This window comes from Kogia breviceps, chromosome 10 (genome assembly GCF_026419965.1).
Source record: "Kogia breviceps isolate mKogBre1 chromosome 10, mKogBre1 haplotype 1, whole genome shotgun sequence".
Lineage (NCBI taxonomy): Eukaryota > Metazoa > Chordata > Mammalia > Artiodactyla > Physeteridae > Kogia > Kogia breviceps.
Window position 1 is genome coordinate 69,911,121 of NC_081319.1, and position 11,924 is coordinate 69,923,044.

An 11,924-nucleotide genomic window follows, 5' to 3' on the forward strand; every position below is an offset into this window, starting at 1 on the left:
GGCTCTCCTGAGGGCAGAAGGCATCCACATTTCCAGACACTTGCCAGGAAGCTCTGCCCCAGGATGTCAAAAATGATGCATCACCATAACTGCTGTGTCCACATTCCAGTTAGAAGAAGGGGGTAGAGGGACAGCAAGTCGCTCAGTCTTCCTAAAAGGGCATGACCAAGAGGCCACAGGAATTGTTTTCACTTACATCTGATTGGGCAAAACTTAGTCACATGGCTGCAGATAGCTGCAAGGGAGACTGGGAAGTGTAGTTTTCATGTGGGCATCTGTGTGCCCAGCTAAAGCTTGGGGGGTTCTATTATTAAAGGACAAAAGGAGAATGTATAGTAGGAGCAATTCACTGCCACAAAACCTTTTATTATTATTTTAACAAGCCAGGGGAACTTGGCTCCCAGGACCTAGAGCTAACGATGTACTGGTAGGCAGCTCGAATCGGGTAGTTTGTTTTGTTGTTGGTGATTGGTGATTTGTATGAGTTCTTTTTTTTTTTTTTTTTAATTTTTACTGGAGTATAGTTGATTTAAAATGTTGTGTTAGCTTCAGGTGTACAGCAAAGTGAATCAGTTATACATATACATATACATATATCCACTCTGTTTTAGATTCTTTTCCCATGCAAGCTATTACAGAGTATTGAGTAGAGTTCCTCTGCTGTACAGTAGGTCCTTATTAGTTTATATGAGTTCTTTATATATCTTGGGCATTAACACCTTATTGGATATATCATTTGCAATATCTTCTCCCATTTGTTTATTTTTGCTTTTGTTTCCCTTTGCCTGAGGAATCACATTTAGAAATATACAGCTAAGACCGATGCAAAGACTTGCCTATGCTTAGGTAGGAAGACTCTCATTTTTTTAATCTTTTTTTTTTTTTTGCCATGCCAGGCAGCTTGCAGGATCTTAGTTCCCCAACCAGGGATGGAACCCGTGCCCCCTGAAGTGGAAACTCAAAGCCCTAACCATTGAACCGCCAGGGAATTCCCAAGGAAGTCTCCATTTTTGATGATTGGCCAATGGCAGCTTTCAAGCTCTCACTCCCTTTTTGCCCCACATCTAGGCCAGCCGATAAAAGCACCTGCTTCCTCCCTTGGTGCTGATGGGAGGTGCAAACCACACAAACCCCAGCCTGCTCAGGGAACCCTCACCCTGGCCCCATCTCCTAGCCGCAGTAAAAGACAAAGCCACCCGCCCCTTCATCCTTGCCACTCACACCTCCTTGCACCTGCGCTGCTGTCCCCAGAAAGTTCCATTATTCTAGTAATAAACGTTTCCATATTGTCTGGGTATGTGTGGCATCATCCATTCCAACATCCAAACCAATTTGGGGTAGGGGGTGATTTCACCCTCCATGAGGCACCCAGAAAACCTGTGAGTTCTCCAATTCTCTTTCCCTGCGAGGCTGGGTGACAAGGTGAGGATCTATTGCTGGGAGGTGCCTGGATTGCTAAGTCACCACAGGGAGGACAGTGGCCCCGGAGAGAGTCCTGACTCACAGCAAGAAATCCACTTGTGTTGTGTTAAGCCTCTGTGATTCCTGGACGGTCTGTTCCCACAGCATTTCCTTACCTACTGTGACTATTATGTGTAAAAATGTCTCTTGCTGCTCTGCCCGCAGCATTATCACCCGCTCCCACTCCCAAGACTTAGGCACTTTGTTCTGATTATCCTCTGCCACAACCCACTCACCATTTGTGTTTTGTGCGTCCTGGGCTTGTAATTCTCCTGCTCGCCAAGAAGGCCTACAGAAATGCGTCTTGGCGCACTGCATTTTCTCAAGAGAGGGAGTTACTGAAATTCTAATTGAAAGCCTCTGGAGGAAGGGAGTGGAAAGATGAAAACCAGAGTCTAATCTGTTACTTGATAGATTTGTGACTTTGGGGAGGTTTGGCAGCTTCTCTGGGCCTTAGTCACCTCATCTGCAAAACAAATATTCACAATGCTGTTTGTTACTAATAATACACAATTGGATTGGATGAGAGAGTCTTTTGAGATCCTTCTAACTGAGGACTTCTAACTGTAAAGCTAATAACAGCTTCTCTTTATTGGGTGCCTACTCCATGCAGAGCAAAATATCTACTATTTAATTTAAGCATTGCATCATCCTTGTGATGTATTCTTATTATGCCCCATCTTGCAGAAGGGGAAACTGAGGCTCAAAGAGGTTAAGAAGGCTGCCCAAGATCACACAGCCAGTAGGCAGCAGAGCTGGGATTGAATCCAGATCTCGCCGGTGCCAGAGCCCAAGCACACAGACTAGATATTCTGCCGGCAGCAAGATGAGCACAGCAAATGGTCCAGGAAGCAACAGCAGTTCTTGGGAAATATCAGCTTTATCCCCATTGCTTTCTCCTCTCTCCCTTTGGTCTGGGAACTGGCACTGAGGGCATCTCCCTGTCAACCCCAGGACTGGGCAATCACACCTCATTACCCACCCTCCAGGCCTCAGTCACATGGCACTCACATTGCAGATGCAGGGTATTTAGCTGGACCTTAGAGGCAAGGCCACCACCTCTGGTCCCTGATGTGGCGGCAGCGCTCCTGGTCCTCTTCTTCCTCCTCTCTTTTTTCTTGCTCCTCACTGGGGGCTCATTTTTCCAGGAAGAAGTCAGAAGTTTGGTAAGGAACATAGAGGGCACACCATCTGCCACCATCGTAAGACTTTGTTTGGGGAGGGTGGGAGGGCACAGAGGCTCATGTGGGTGAAAGCTGGAAGTGGGGGGCAGCAGGGAGTGCTGGGTGGAGGATGTTTGGGGGGACAAAGAAAGCACACCGGAGTCATGGGAGCTGTGCCGGGGTGCTGCCAGGTGCTGTCACTGCAGAGGTGAACACAACACAGCACTCCCATCCCAGGCTCACTCACATCTGGTAAGAGAGACATTCATTCCCCCACATGTTTTATTGAGCACCTACTATATGTAAGTGATTTTTCTAGGTGCTAGTGATGGGGCTGTGAACAAGACACAAAAATCCTTGCCCTGGGAGAGCTGACATTCTGTTGTAGGAGGCAAATAAGTAAAATATTAATGTAATTCCAGGTGATCAACACCTGAGGACAAAGAAAATAAGGAAGGGGCTTCAGGAGTTGTGGTGTGAGGAGAGGATGCTCAGGGAAGACCTTACTGACAATGGGAAATTTAAGCAAAGACCTAAAGGGTGTGAGGTCTTTCCTAAAGGGAGCCAGGCAAGCAGTGGATAGAGCAGTCCAGGTGGAGTAACAGGGCAAAGGTCTAGAGGAGGGACCTTGCCTGGCATATTCAAGGAATAGAAAAGAGAATGGAAATAATAGGAGATGAGGTCAGAGAGATCAAAGAAACATTACAATATTCTCCTTTGTTCAGCAGCTTTGCATTCAGCACCCACTGTGTGTGAGGACTTTAGTCCTAGCATCTAAGAAATACAGCAGTGAACAAGAGAGCAAAACTCCCCCCGCTCCTGGAGTGGAGGTGGAGATAGAAAAATTTAAAAACACGATAAAGAAGATAATTTCAGAGAGTCAGATGTGTTGTGAACATGGTAAACCCAGGTGATGGGACTGCTCTGGCTGGGTGTCCAGGAAGGCCACAGCCGGGACGGGAGAGGGAAGCAGGCAGGCGGAGCTCACGGGGCCTGGTGTGCTGAGCAGGGCAGTCATTTGTTGGTTTTGTTCCCAACTGTATCTCCAGGGCCTGGGCACAGTAGGTGCTCAGTATTTGCTTGTTGAAAGACTATTGAAAATGTCTGATGGAGGGATGATGGGTGACGTCATAAGCCCCAGCATTGGGGGCCGTTGATGTGTGTGAGTGTGTGTGTGTTTTGGGGGGGGGGGGTGTAGGTGACAATCAAGCTCAGCTGAAAGGGTAAGTCAGAGTTTGCAGGAGAGCAGCTTGTGCAGTGGCAGACAGGAAGGTCTGGCTCACCCTCGTGTGTACCAGAGGCAAGGTAACCTCTTTGGGGGACACTAAGGGCAAACCTTCCAAAACTGTTTAGTTCCCTCTAGGCACAAGTCAGGTCCTGCGGGTGCCTTCTGTCCCCCGCCCCCAGCCGCAGAGATGCCCCGGGGCCCCGTCCAGAGACTGCCCAGCCCGGCGGGTGGAGGGGAAGTGAGGGCGCCGCCGTGTGGGAGAAGGAGGCAGGCGGGAGCCCGGGGTGGAGCCGTCTCCCCGCAGGACACGGGAGATTTGCTTTCCCGGGCAAGTGCACGAGTGGATGCTACCGCCGGGCGGCAGAGAACTGCCAGTCGCACAGCTCCTTAAAGGGGTCCGAGGGCGGCACGTGTCACACGGAGGTGGGTGTCGGTGCCCGGGGGAGCTGAGGGGGAGGGACCCACGGAAGGTGGAGCCTGGGCACACCCAGAGGCCAGGGAAGGCGAAAATGACCCGGGAATTCTCTGCTGGGGAAGCCTTTGGACAGACCCAAGGTGCTTCCCCACTCCAGGGGCTTAGAATTCTGGATGGGGGGGCATGGGGCATGGCGATGCTTCTTTCTCTAATATGGGTTCCCTTTCTTCAGGGTTCATCTTAGCAAACCCTGAAAGTAGCACTGTAAATGGGCACAGTTAGGTCTGGCCCTCACCCTTTCTACCTCTGCCTTAACCACCGTCCTCCCAAGCCCCAGGAGTTCTGCCGTGGCCTCCTGGGGTGGGGGGAGGTGGGCTGAGGCAGCCTCTGAACTGAGTGTGCAGGAGAGGGGAGTTGACTTACCTATGAAAGGATTTAAGGAGCTGAGATGGGGCTCCCTCTCAGTGTTCATCCACTTAGGACGGGCAGATGGGTTCACAAGGGAAAGGTGATGCCAGGCATGGAGTGAAGAGAACACTTAGCAACCCTAGGGGTCAGCCTGGAGGAGGTGACCAGAGACTCTGAGCAACTGGGTGTGGAGGTCTTTATGCCCAGGTTCCTCTGTTGTGCACAAGCAGATGGGCCCCAGAGCTGGGCTGTGGTGAAAGTGGGGGTGGCCCTCGGGGCTGAGGGCAGAGCAATCCCCAAGGTCGAGGTCAAAGTCTCACCTTTCCCAGACGTTCCTCGGCCTGTATAACGAATGTCCCTGCCAGCAGGGCCTGACTTGTATATTTCCGAAGAATGAGAAATCATTTAAAATCGTCTACGGCCATTGTAAGAAAATTGGAAAAAAAAGAAGCCAGCTAAGAAAACTTTCTTTTAATGATCTCTCTTCCTTGCCTCCCCCCACTTCTCCTCCACCTACTCCTGTGCCTACCCAGAACTGTGTGTTCCTGTCCCTGGTCCCCAGAGCCTCCCCCAACAGGGGAAGGACAAGGAGGGAGGGGTGATGCACAATCATTGCAATAAAGAACTTTCAATGTTTGCTGGCAGCCATTGCCCCCCTTCCTTGCTGAGCCCCAATATTGTTTGGGCAGTAATGTGCCCAGCCCTGGAGGGGGATCATAATTAGTCTAAGCCAGTCATGGCAATCCCATTCCCTTTGCTTTCCCAGACTCCCTTGCAGCTAGAGGTGGTCAGGTGACCCAGTTGTAGCCATGGAGATGTGGAGATGTCAGCCCGGAGGCGTTAGGGCAAGATAAGAAGGTACCCCAGGAGAAACACTCTGCCCTCAACCCCTCCCCAACCCAGCCTCTACCCAAGGCTTCCTAGCACATGGTGAGAGGATCTGACATTAGGAGCTGCTGTGAAGGCATTTGCTGAGAAGAGGTGAAGAGAACTGCAGGTCTGCCAGCACCCAAACAAATGCCAACACTTCCATCTCTAGACTTCTTCATGCCTGAGAAATATTGGGTTGGCCAAAAAGTTCATTCCGATTTTTTCTGTAAGATGTTATGGAAAACCCCGAGTGAATTTTGGCCAACCCAACATATGCCCCCTTTGTTTAAGTCATAATTACTTGGGTTTTTGTTGTTGTTGTTGTTACTTACAGCTGAATCCAGTCTTAACTCATAAACCTAATGGTTACTCTAAGGATTCATTATCCCAGAACTACAGAATCCTGGGGCTGGGAGAGCATCTCAATTTCATTATCACTCTCCCTCATTTATGTGAATCTCCTCTCCAGCATCCTCAATGAGGTGTCAGTGACCCTCCACTTGCACATCTCAGTGACCGGCACCTCAGGACTGCCTAAGGAAACCCAGGTTTGATGGCTCCAGGGGGTATACAATTTTTATATTAAGTCAAAACTAAATTCCTTACAATTCCACCCATCTGTCTTAGTATGCATAATTGGGAAAGAACAGGGAATTGTAGAAAGCGTAGGAGGTGGAGTTGGATGGGTTTAGTGGCAACTTTTTCTAATTGCATGACATTGGGCAAATTACTTAACCTCTCTGATCCTTAGTTTCTTTTATCTATAAAGTGGAGACAATGAATTCTCCTTCCCAAAGTCATTGTGAGAATTTGCTAGCACAGAGTAAGCCTATAGCAATTGTTTGTGGTCTGACCCCTTAACACACAGTTTGTGTCAGCTAGCTGTCACATCTTAAAGTTTGGCCCAGAAAAGAGGTAAGAGCCCACGAGAGGGGACTGGTAAGTTTTGATGCAGGGCAAAGAATATGGGCCATTATAACTCCCTAGCAGAGATGTGTGTGTGTGTGTGTGTGTGTGTGTGTGTGTGTGTGTGTGTGTGTGTGTTTGTTCCTCAGAAATGGAAACATAGGTCTTCCCTGGTGGTGCAGTGGTTAAAAATCCACCTGCCAATGCAGGGGACACGGGTTCGAGCCCTGGTCTGAGAAGATCCCACAAGCCGCGGAGCAACTAAGCCCATGAGCCACAACTACTGAGCCCATGTGCTACAACTACTGAAGCCCATGTGCTACAACTACTGAAGCCCATGTGCCTAGAGCCCGCGCTCCACAAGAGAAGCCACAGCAATGAGAAGCCCGGGCACCACAATGAAGAGTAGGCCCCACTCGCCACAACTAGAGAAAGCCCACGTGCAGCAATGCAGACCCAACGCAGCCAAAAATAAAATAAATTAAATAAATTTTAAAAAGAAGAAGAAGAAGAAGAAATGGAAACATTCCCAGCCTGCCTGGCTGGGCCGGTTGCACAACCTTGTCTTCAGTCTGTCAGCCTCATCCTGCCTGGCCCCAGACACATTCCTCCTTTTTGGAGGACACCTGCCCTGATGGGGCGAAAAGCTTGACATAACATCAAGGAAGACGCTGATTCAGCAAGAACATCCAGGAGCCTGGGGAAGGTTTGCAAGAGGGGTTTTAATTGCCAAGAATCCAATTAGAAGACGGAGGTGCCGGTCTAGGGGTGGCTAGCCAGGGAGAGGTGGCGCCCTGTGGCGTGCCGGCCTGGGTGAGTGTCCTCACTCTCTGGAGCGTCCAGCATCGAGGCAGACGCCAAAGTTGGTGTTGGTGATGGAGCCCACAATGGTCTTGTCCGCCTCACAGGTCAGACCCCGCTCACAGGGACACTTGTAGTAAATCCCGTAGAAGGACTGCAGAGACACGGAGCCAGTGGAGTCATAGGCTGTGGGAGCCACTTTGGGCATCGCCTGCTCTGCCCGACTCGTCTGTCTTTTCAGATGGTGCTTCTCCTGACTGCCTCCCCAGGGGGCGCTGTGGGCCTGGAGGACTTGGGTTCTGGTCTCTGCTGTGCGGCTCACTTGCTCTTACTAACTTGCTCTCTCTGGGAAGCCTCTAGTGCCCATCCATGAAACAGGGATAACAGATGGCTGCCCCACCCATCTCACTGGTCCGTGGTGAGGGTCAAGAGAGTTGATGGGATGGGAAAGGGCTTTGAAGCCGGCTGACCTCCCTCTCATCTTCTCAACGTTCCGTGTCCAGACGGAGCCCCCTCCCCGATCCCCCCTCACCCCGCCCCCCAAGCCTCGAGGGCCCTCCGCCCCGGAGCTGTCCTCCCTGCCACCACCCCGCCCCGGCACTCGGCACTCACAAAGGCGGAGCACTCGCTGCTCTCTCTGGACTTGGGTGCGCAGCGGGCCAGGCTCAGGCCGGTATCACGGTGGCAGCACTTGCTCTCGCACTGGGCACTGTTCAGGCAGAGTTCGCCCTCTTCCTGCCAGGGGCAGCCCGTCAGCCCAGGCCCCCCTCCGTTTGATCCCTTCTCCACCCGGAGCCCCACCTCGCTACCCACTACCCGGTTGGGGGAGGCATGTGTGAAGGAATCCAACCCCTGGGGCTGGCGGCCTCTCCTCCCACCCCGACCTCCCATCCACCCACGTGAGAAGTGGGCAGTGCGGTGCCAGAGAAGCAAGCCCCGGGTTGGGGACAGGACACCTGACTTCTAGGACTGGCTGCACTACCAACTCCCTAGGTGACCCTGGGCAAGTCACTGGCCCACCCTATGCCTCAGAATTCCCATCTGGAATGGCCGCTTGTGGCCCCCAAACAGGATCTCCAAACCTCTCTGGGTCCCCCAATCCCTTGAGGAGCCTGTGAAGGTTGAGGACCCTCTCTCCCTGGAAAACTCCTCCCTCCTTCCCCCAACAGACTCTTATAAATAATCTCAGGGGCATCCCGGACCCTCCAAGTCCATGCATGACCCTGAGTTAAGAACCTGTGGACTGAGTTCTTAACCCAAAGGGCTTTCGCAATTGTGCCCTTGGTGGAGGGGCAGTGTGGGCAGTGGTGAGAGCCTGGCTCTGGAGCCTGCCAGCCCAGGCACCAACCCCTGCTCAAGACTTTCCAGCTGTGTGACTGAACCGGCAGGTGACTGAACCTTCCCCTGTGTCAGCTTTCCATTTGGAAACGGGGTTGATCAGAATAGTACCTAGCTCACGTGGCTCTTATGAGGACTAAATAAGGAAGTATTCCTGAGGCATTTAGAGCTGGTCTGGTCAGGCTAGGTCAGAAGCCAGAATCACTGGGCAAGCTTTTTAAACTACTGAACCTTCTGAGCCAGTTTCCGGGGCAGGAGCCCAGGGCTCTGTATTTTTTTTTTTTTTTTTTTTTTTTGACTGCGCCACGGCTTGCAGAATCTTAGTTCCCCAACCAGGGATTGAACCATGGCAGTGAAAGCGCTGAGTCCTAACCACTGGACTGCAAGGGAATTCCGCCCTGGATTTTTATAAAGTGCCCTCAGCCAGGTTGAACCGCTGCTCTGAGCATGCTCCATGCTGATCAGCCTTCTCTGGGGCCCCTGGGGAGGGGGCGTGGGACAGGAATGGGCAGTAAAGGAAGAGACTCCTTACCTCCCAGCCCTTGGGTAGCCCCACGTGGGGACAGCTTGACCCACCCAGAGGTCAAGATCCAAGCTTAAAAAGAATTCCCACCTCGGGGTTCAGATGACTCCTGCCCTGAAGACCCTCTTACCAGGTTGAAAATGAGTCCCCGGGGGTCGGGGACCGCATAGGCTACCGCAAGGGCGAGGAGCAGGAGGACAAGGACCTTCTCCATGATGAGTGGGCACCGCTGGTGTAGGTAGTGGCCGGCAGCTCAGGTCAGGCGGCAAAAGACAGAGCCAGAGGGGGCAGTGGGGCTATAAAAGGGGCCTTATCCACACGTGACCCACCTTCCCAGTCCTGCAGGGCCTGCGTGGGCAGAGACCCAGCTGTGGCCAATCTGCTGGAGTGGGTCCTGATAAGGTAGCTGGCCACCACCTGGCACCTGGTGCTCTGTGTGTGTGTGTGTGTGTGTGTGTGTGTGTGTGTGTGTGTGTGTGTGTGTTTGGCGGGGGGTGCTGATACGGCAGCATTGTTAAGAGTGGGAACTCTGGGACACTTTTACCTGTACGAGTTATTAGCTGGGCAAGTTATCTGTTCTGAATCTGTCAACTGATAAGAGGTGTGAGAGTTGAGTGAATTAACATATGTTATATACATAATACACATAGCCTGGGACAGGGCTCGGCATGTGAGCAGTACACAGTAGCTGCCATCACTGCTGTATTCACCTCTGGTGTCCTGAGCTCTGTGGCAGGGCTGGGGCTAGGGTGAGGCAAGTGAGACACCTAGAGTGTGAGCACGTCCTTAAATTTTGCATCCTAGACACCTCTTTTGCCTCACCCCAGTCTGGGCCCTGCTTTTGACCTCACCCAAACCCAGGTATGTGGCACTATCAAGCTCATGTAAGGAGGGGGCCCAGTTTCCCCACCCTCAACCTTCCCAGGCCCCCTTGGGGATTTTCAGGCAGGGCCGGGGCCCTGGGCTGAACAGCCCTGTGACCCCTGGCCGAGGGGTGTGTGTTCTCACTCCGGGTATACCGCCCTCCCACCTTCCCACCGGGGGTGCCTGCAGGAGTGATTTAGGGGCCCTTAAGAAGTCCTTCTCCAGCGACCCTCTCCCTTTCCTTTCCACTTCATTTAACATCTGCAGTTCCAGCATTAAAGACTCACCACTTTAGTTAAGGCTCCACTCACCCTGTCCCCTACCCCAGGCCACGTGTCAGCATGAGCAGTTGTTAGTCCTGGCTGAGGATGAGGAGGGTCTCATGAGCCTCTGACGGCCTGGGCTGAAGGCTGGGAAGGGCACAGCTGCCCGAGTGTGCTCAGCTGTGGGACCAGAGCAGCTTTCCCTGAAGGACTGGTCATTGTAGCAAAGCACCCCTTCCCCATCCCAGAGGTGGAAGACGGCCCCACTGGGGAGGCCCCAGACTGGGTTGCCTTTATCCTGGCTTCAAAACTCACCATAACTAGCTACATGACCTTGGACAAGTTATTTAAATTTGTAATCTCCGTGAGCCTCAGTTTTTTTTTTATCGAGGCAAAGAGGTTGATAGCTCTTAGTAAAATGAGGATTGAATAAGACAGTGTATGTGAAACCCCATAGAAGTGCCTGGCACATAGCAGGTGCTCAGCCCGTGTAGCCACCCCCTGGCACTCCCCCTTATAGCACTGAGGTTGGCATACAGAGGAGCAGCTGGAGGAACCAGCCAGGAGACCCTCAAAATGAGAGAAACCCACTCAATTCCAGAGACATGGAAATGCCATTGATTAAAGGAACACTATCTTCTCTTATTTTTATGGAATTCAGTGTTTGTTTGTTTGTTTGTTTGTTTTGCGTTACTCGGGCCTCTCACTGTTGTGGCCTCTCCTGTTGCGGAGCACAGGCTCCGGACGCGCAGGCTCAGCGGCCATGGCTCACGGGCCCAGCCACTCCGCGGCATATGGGATCTTCCCGGACTGGGGCACGAACCTGTGTCCCCTGCATCGGCAGGCAGACTCTCAACCACTACGCCACCAGGGAAGCCCCATAATACTGTTTTTGATTTATTATTTGGAGAGTGAGAGGGAGCACCAGGGGCAATGGCTTAGCTCTTCCTAGTATATTACCCTTTAGCTCAAGGGTCAGGGGGCCAAGGTGAGGATTCTACCAGTTCCTGAGGTGATCTGGTCTAACCATTCCGGAGCATGGGATGGGTTCAAGGCCTTGCAGTTCAGTCCTTTCATACACCTGAATCTTATTTTAAGGGTCCTATGCCCTCTAGCAACAAGACTTAATGAATTCTTTGAGCCATTGCACGTAATGGTCTTGCAATTCATTTTATTCCTTGAATCAATAATCTAGACAACTGGGCTTGTCTTGCTTGACATTATTCATTGCCTTTATAAGTAGTCACCCTACTCTGTGTTCCTGATTTCTTCATTACCTTTAAAGCTGTCTGTGGCCAAAGCTACTCAGTTCCCCAGAACTTGACCCTCAGAGGGCACATGATCCCTATTGTTTGCAGCTGATAATTTGATTAGCTGTTTCTCCTCTACATATGGGCTGTGATTTTCCCAACTCCAGACATAAACAGGAATATCAGAGCCTTTTGTCTGAAGCCTGGGCCTGAAACCCCCTTTCTGGTGCTACTATTTGGATCAGGTTAGGGTTTTTTTTTGTTTTTTTTTTTTTTTCCGGCCTCATAGCTTGCAGGATCTTAGTTCCCTGACCAGAGATTGAACCTACGCCCTTGCAGTGAAAGTGCTGAGTCCTAACCACTGGACCGCCAGGGAATTCCCCAGGTTAGGACTCTTTGATGCCAATAGCGAAAACCTACTCTAGCTAATGAAA

General features: G+C 51.6%; 2 protein-coding genes across 2 annotated transcripts; one reads left to right on the plus strand and one right to left on the minus strand.

Annotated features, from left to right (window-relative positions):
- Positions 1 to 419: 419 nt before the first annotated feature.
- CLPSL1 (colipase like 1) lies at positions 420 to 5,296 on the plus strand. Its single transcript, XM_059077161.1, is given in 4 exon segments — positions 420 to 427; positions 4,032 to 4,275; positions 5,005 to 5,174; positions 5,176 to 5,296. Coding segments are annotated over 4 exon segments (543 nt in total).
- A 1,917-nt stretch (positions 5,297 to 7,213) lies between these two features.
- Positions 7,214 to 9,366, minus strand: CLPS (colipase). The gene is made up of 3 exons (XM_059076471.2): positions 9,244 to 9,366; positions 7,865 to 7,987; positions 7,214 to 7,406 (listed from the first exon to the last, which is right to left on the minus strand). The coding sequence occupies exons 1-3, from the start codon at positions 9,325 to 9,327 to the stop codon at positions 7,275 to 7,277; spliced, it is 339 nt and encodes a 112-aa protein (XP_058932454.1). The 5' UTR covers positions 9,328 to 9,366; the 3' UTR covers positions 7,214 to 7,274.
- Between the last annotated feature and the right edge of the window lie 2,558 nt (positions 9,367 to 11,924).

What these genes read in the sequence shown, in the direction of transcription:
- CLPS (XM_059076471.2), bottom strand. Translation starts at nt 9,327, where the DNA reads ATGGAGAAGGTCCTTGTCCTCCTGCTCCTCGCCCTTGCGGTAGCCTAT. An exon ending in GGGGACTCATTTTCAACCTG is followed by an intron (nt 7,988 to 9,243) that starts GTAAGAGGGTCT and finishes TGCCCCTGGCAG; the next exon opens with GAAGAGGGCGAACTCTGCCT. An exon ending in GCAGCGAGTGCTCCGCCTTT is followed by an intron (nt 7,407 to 7,864) that starts GTGAGTGCCGAG and finishes GTGTCTCTGCAG; the next exon opens with TCCTTCTACGGGATTTACTA.